This window comes from Bactrocera latifrons, unplaced genomic scaffold (assembly GCF_001853355.1).
Source record: "Bactrocera latifrons isolate USDA-ARS-PBARC rearing strain unplaced genomic scaffold, ASM185335v1 scaffold_171, whole genome shotgun sequence".
In the NCBI taxonomy this organism is placed as follows: Eukaryota; Metazoa; Arthropoda; class Insecta; order Diptera; family Tephritidae; genus Bactrocera; species Bactrocera latifrons.
The window spans coordinates 429,065-435,492 of record NW_017535197.1 but is presented as its reverse complement, the minus strand read 5'-3'; the positions used below and the strand labels follow the sequence as shown (position 1 = coordinate 435,492).

General features: G+C 33.9%; 1 protein-coding gene across 1 annotated transcript; it reads left to right on the top strand.

The window, feature by feature from the left end:
* The first annotated feature begins 3,678 nt into the window (after positions 1-3,678).
* LOC108966911 (prolyl 4-hydroxylase subunit alpha-1) lies at positions 3,679-6,428 on the top strand. Its single transcript, XM_018930058.1, has 7 exons — positions 3,679-3,971; positions 4,037-4,191; positions 4,482-4,638; positions 4,700-5,885; positions 5,972-6,028; positions 6,091-6,256; positions 6,328-6,428. Exons 1-7 carry the CDS (start codon positions 3,727-3,729, stop codon positions 6,414-6,416), a joined length of 2,055 nt encoding a protein of 684 aa, XP_018785603.1. The 5' UTR covers positions 3,679-3,726; the 3' UTR covers positions 6,417-6,428.

Below are 6,428 nucleotides of genomic sequence, written 5' to 3'. Positions count from 1 at the left end.
TTTATTTTAAATATTTGTTTTGTTTCTTTAAAGTTTATATGAATCATGACTTTCCATATTTGTTAAAAGCAATAAATTATAAAAAATGAACTAGTGCGTATATTTCTATTTATATTTGAAGCACGAACGAGCCTTCAAGGTGAACACACACATTCGCACATAACTGTACGTTCGTGTTACTGCGAGACAAGCGGCTAAAAATAGTTGCTATGACGGCAGCCTCTTAGGCATTTCCAAACGAGCAGCTGAACGCTATAGACGTATGTTTGTATAGTATAAAATTATGCCACGTGCTATATGTATATAAAGGATACATACTAGTGTGGTCACATGGTAAACGTTTTTGTAATATTTTTTTGATTTAAAAAAAAAAAATTTCGAATTTTTTGCTATTTTAATTAATTTTATTTTTATTTAAAAGACTCATATTTAATAAACAATTTGTAAAATTTAAAAAAAAAAAATATCAAAATGGCAGTCACTACGACGCCTTTTCCGGCAGTCCCTCGGAAAAAAGATGCATCCGCGTTGTCAGCAGAACTTCTTTCAGGATCATCTCAAATAAAAATAAAAAATACGTATTTTAGTAAAGACAATAAGCTAATTGGATTTTTTGCAGACGTTTTTATAAAAAAATGCAAATTTCGATGAAAATTTCTCGAAATTTTTTTTTTAAATAGTTGTAATTAAATAATTAAATAGTTGTAATTAAAAAAAAAAAAAATCCTTCATGCAAGACCTTGAATGATATCTCGATGACCTGTGTAAAATTTCATCAAGATCGGTTAAGTAGTTCGCGAAATATCTTGACAACCGACTTTGAAAATATATTTTTGAGAAAAACGCGTTTAAAGTTTTACCTACTGCGCCCCCAGCCTATACCTGACCTTGAGCGTCCACCTTTTCAAGGATGTATCTCCGAAACTATTAGTCGGATCAACTTGAAAATTTAGGAAAATCTTCTAGAGATGTTATAGAATTTAATAAGACAAAAAAAAATTTTCAATTTTTTGAAACTGTGAAACCCATGTAACCCCTTAAGAAAAACACATAAACTTAAAATTTAATGTTGGATGTTTATTATCATTCGAAAGAACATGCTTTGGCATTTGTTTCTTGAAGATTATCTCTTTCGCGGCTACGTCTCACATCCGTCCGGCCCAAAACATGAAACTATCTGTTCACCGAAGTGGTCTCTCAATAAATCCATTGATTAAAGCGATCTATGGGAAGTGGCACCGCCTTGTTGAAACCAAGATCACGTGCTTGAATTTATTTTCAAAGTTTACGTTCTCACCAGCATAATGTTTGATGAAATATGAAGCGGAATTATCGTCCTTCAAACCACACCAAACCATTGTTTTTTCTGGGTTTTCGGTTATATTTTCATCTACTGCTGCTATACTTTTTTGTTTTTTGGACGTGGTCTATTCGGTCGTATATTATTCAATAATGAATGCTCAGTAAACCGATTATGTTGACCATAAGTTAAGCGCATGAATTTTCGAAATAAAGTTTAACAATTTATAAACCTTGTTGAGGCTTAAGTCTTTCCATGAAGAAAAGCTAAACAACACTGAACAAAAGCAGCATGACAATTTGACATGACACAGGTGTGATCTATAAACACACTATTGAAAATAGTACATTTACTTAGATCACCCGTTATATAGCACCCTTTTATTTAATTAATTCTCTACACACATATTCAAAAATAAATGCACATGTGTGTGTTCGTGTTAAAAATTAGACCGGATTGTGTTTGTTTGGAGTCACACTTGTTTTCATATTTACTTAAGAAACTCAGAAAAGTATTAATATCATTTTGGTACCAAAAGCACATAAAATATAATATTATATATTCAGATTATAATAATTAAAATAATTTATCATAAAATTAAGAAAACATTTTCATTAATCATAAGATAATTCAATCAATTATTTGGCAACCTATTTTGCTGTTCTGAAAGAGTTTATGATTTTTTCAAGCGCAATAAATTCTTCATAAGTCCCTTGCGGATACTGTGCAGTTCATACTATATACATACATACATATGTGTGTGTCTAAAAGGCGTCCCAAACTTTACGCAAGATTGGAATTAAATAAAAAACACAATCTTTTCATAATTTTTTATTGAATCATAATAAACATAGTATAGGTAGTCGTTTGTCTAAATTTTCCATGACTTACTTGCTGCTGGCGGAGCATATAGTAAAACTCAGAGAAAACAATGGTTTATCTTTTTCGCTCGAGTAAAATTAGCATAGCATGAAAACGCTGCATCATCCTCTTTGTATAAAATAAGGACCCATATCATTTGTTATATCAACACCAGGTCGGCCAATTGTCACTCAAAATTTATTGAAAAAAAAATATCCATGCATGTCAAATAAGACTAATTGTATTTTAATTGGGCTGTAAATATAGTAAGATTTCAGATCGTACTCTAATCAACGAAAACCAAATTTTGTGAAATTAAAAGTTCAAATATTTTGCTACCAAAAATAAATCAGGAAAAATTAGAGCTTACTAATATAATAGCAAAATTATGTTTATAAATTTGTGGATATTATATGAAAAAAACATCCGCAATCTTTCCAAATTCTTCTCACATGACCGTTCGTTTTGGTATTCATTTTTTGAACACTTTTCCGACCTTATGTCAGACGTGGGTTATACCATACGAGCTGAAAAAGTTTCTTTTGAGTTCGTATATTTTTGGCTACCGTAGCGCATATTCGCATTTTAAGGGTCAAAATGGTTTTTTTCTTGGCCGATACCTATTAAATTCAGCCTCCGTTAGCGATCTTCGTACGGCCCTATTAGATTCACTAAAATTAACTTTTACCGCTTAGCAAGGCGAATATAGCGCTGTGGCTAGGGTCCCGTTCCTTTCGAACGCACATTAAAGTTCACATACGAAACCCTTTTAATTTTATGGAAAGAATATAATATTATTTCTGTTAATTTCCCTTAAATAAATTTTTCTTGTGTTTCTGACAGTTTTGAAATCTGATTCTCGGATTTAGCATAAAAACCCATAAAAATTCTAAGAGATATCATGAAGTCCGAAAATAATGTTTAATTCTACTGAAATCAGAATCTGTCACACCTTAAACCCAAAATAACAATATTTTTATACATATGTACATATTTTACTATTATAATTTTGTTCTTAAAAAATGAAATAGGTCAACTATTTTTCTATGTATGTATGTATGTATATACTTGAAGATTTGAAGTTAAATTAATTATTTGTCTATTTCACGATAGACACATTTGTGTTTTGTTTACGTCATTTACTTCACATCAAATATAGAGTTCATACAAAGTTCAACATTTAGATAACAGATAAAGTAAACAGCGCCTGACAGCTTTCAAAAAAATATTAGATGCTTACATACATATGTATATGTAAATTTGAAAAACATACGTATTTCATAAAATATACATGTATTTATTATATGTACATCTGTAACACATAGTTTCCATATCACTTATCCATACTCTTGGTAAATAGAAATGTATGTAACATACACGCAACCATACATAAGCCCCAAGTCAACTTAAACAACTGCACATAATCGTTTTGTAAACGACTTACTTTGAGCCACACTTTCCTGATCGTCATAACTGGTAATGAAAAATACATTCTCATTTAAAGAACAGTAGTGGAAGCGTCAAGAACTAAAGCATCATTCTCACTACTGAAGAAAGTCTGAAAAATGGCTTCGCAAACAGAACTTCGAATTATAACCAAACCGAAGCCTAAAGTTAAAGGTAAAATCACCACAATTCTTCACTGCTACCTGCCACTGCTCTTCATAACACTTTGGACTGTCACGTGTCAAGCTGAGTACTTCTCATCAATCGACAGCATACCAGTGCTGGCAATCGCAGAGGAAGATTTAATCCAGTGGTTTAGGAATTTGCTGGATTCTCAGGCGCAGGATTTTGCTGTCTATCGCAAGTGTGTGCCAAGTTATTGCTAAGACCAGCCTTATTGCATAGCTAACTGTATTATATTGATTTCAGTTTCATAGAGAGAGTAAAGGAGAAGCATGCATTGGCGCGGGAGGATCGAGAAGCATATCTGGGTAATCCTTTAAATGCATACAAATTAATTAAACGTATTGTAGTTGACTGGGTTATAATAACGGAAAATGTGGGGTATAACAAAGGTCTTAAAGGTGAGTGTTCGACGAAAACTATTGTTTGTTATTGCCACGTTCATTAGTGCCTGTAATTGGCTTCATCGCAATAGTTGTTTCAGAAAGCCCCTTAATTTAGAAAATTATGGATTTATTTACATTAATTCATATATAATATAATTATATTCCATTAATGGACGGAATTTAGGGACTGTTCAAAACAATCTTAATACAATTTATGATATGATTCTTAATATTGTACCGTAATTGTGTTTCGGATTGCCAACCTTTTTTATCATAAATTAATTAAGTTCTCCATTCATACTTAGCACTTAAGGAAAACCTGACATCGTTGACTGCGGAAACATCTTTTCCTGACTTAAGAGAACTACGCGGTGCGGCAAAAGGTATAGGGCGTCTGCAGATCATGTATAACTTAAGTACGACTGATTTCGCAGATGGTGTCATCAATGGCGTTAATTATGGGTAAGCAAATTTAGAAAAAAAATTCTTCCACAACAAAGTGAATAGCTCTCAATTTCTGAAGTTCGGAACTCTCTCTCGTCGAGTGTTTTGAAATCGCAAGCAATCTTTTCGAAGCTAAGGAATACCCTTTGGCAAAAGAATGGCTCCTGTTAGTATTGGAGCTGATTTACATTGGTGATACTGCGAGATTTAAGACTTCAGGTGATTTTGATAATGATTTTGACGGTGATGTTGACGGTGATCTTAGCAATGATGTTGACGATGAAGAGATCACGAAGCCAGAAGCAAATGAAGTGAGTGGAATAGAAGATTCAATACAACAAGCAAAAGAGCCTCTTGACACAGAGAAGAACAGAAATGAAGCAGAGTATGACGACGAATATGACAATGCAGGAGTAGGGGATGATGACGATGACGGTGACGACGACGACGACGATGAAGATGATGTGACGGAAGATCTTATTTATGAACCCCGATATGGTGTATTTGCTCCTGTGGTATTGTACGATTGGGACGAAAATGCCAACATAGTAAATCAAAGTGAAATTGAAAGAAGAGACAACTTCAAAAACGAAACGTCTGCAGTCGATCAAGATTTGATAGCAAACAAATTGTTAAACGAAACACTAGAATATTTAGCACTCACCAGTTATGAGTTGGGCGAACGAAAGGAAATGGAACTTTACATTAATGAAATCTTAGATATGAATCCGGAACACGCCTTTAAAGATCTGCTACTTTTTATGAATAAAAAAGAATCACAAAATCGCACCGATTTCGACAGTTTGATTGATTTGCAGCGTTACGAATGGTTCGCTAACTACTCACGCTTGTGTCAAGGTGAACAAGTGGAACAAAAGGAACGTTATCAACTCAAGTGCAAATTAGATACTCATAATCACCCATTATTCATATTGGCACCCTTGCGAAAAGAAGAATTGCATGCAGATCCCGAAATTGTCGTGTATCATGGATTGCTAAGTGATAAACACATTGACGATGTACTGGAACAGTCTGAAGCACACATGGTGCGTTCACGTGTTGGTGGTGTAGATGAGTACACGGTTCGCGATGTGCGCGTCAGCCAACAAGCCTGGCTAACTTATCACAGTCCAACACTAAAATACATCCATCGTACGGTATCGGCAATAAGTGGTTTTGACTTATCAAATGCTGAAGACATGCAGGTGGCAAATTATGGCATCGGCGGACAATATGATCCACACCACGACTTTTTCGACAACTTTGTATGTAAACAAAAAAAAAATATATATATATTAAAATCGGAAATGCTTGATTAATTTGATTCAATTTTATCAACTCATTTTAACAGGATCATAAAGCTAAATCTCCGTGGATTGGAAATCGCATAGCAACACATTTATTCTTTGTATGTTCAATTATACACTATTTTGAGTTAAAATCTTTTTATAAAATTGTCATTATTACCAGGCTTCTGACGTCGAGCAGGGCGGTTACACCGTATTCCCCCTCTTGAATGTTTACGCAAAACCCGTAAAGGGTTCGATGATTATGTGGCGTAATTTGCATAAGTCTCTGGATCCCGACAGACGCACTCTACATGCCGGCTGCCCTGTAATCAAGGGCACTAAGCGAAGTAAGCTCCGAATATGCATAAGACTTGTACATTCCAACACAATAGAAATAACTTATTCATTTACTTCTTAGTTTGTAACATTTGGGTACATTCTGGTTATCAGGAATTCAGTCATCCCTGTGGTTTAGTGCGTGACAACTACAAATCGGCACATATATGAAGTAAAAATATA

What these genes read in the sequence shown, in the direction of transcription:
- LOC108966911 (XM_018930058.1), top strand. Translation starts at nt 3,727, where the DNA reads ATGGCTTCGCAAACAGAACTTCGAATTATAACCAAACCGAAGCCTAAA. An exon ending in TAGCAACACATTTATTCTTT is followed by an intron (nt 6,029 to 6,090) that starts GTATGTTCAATT and finishes CATTATTACCAG; the next exon opens with GCTTCTGACGTCGAGCAGGG. An exon ending in AATCAAGGGCACTAAGCGAA is followed by an intron (nt 6,257 to 6,327) that starts GTAAGCTCCGAA and finishes TTTACTTCTTAG; the next exon opens with TTTGTAACATTTGGGTACAT.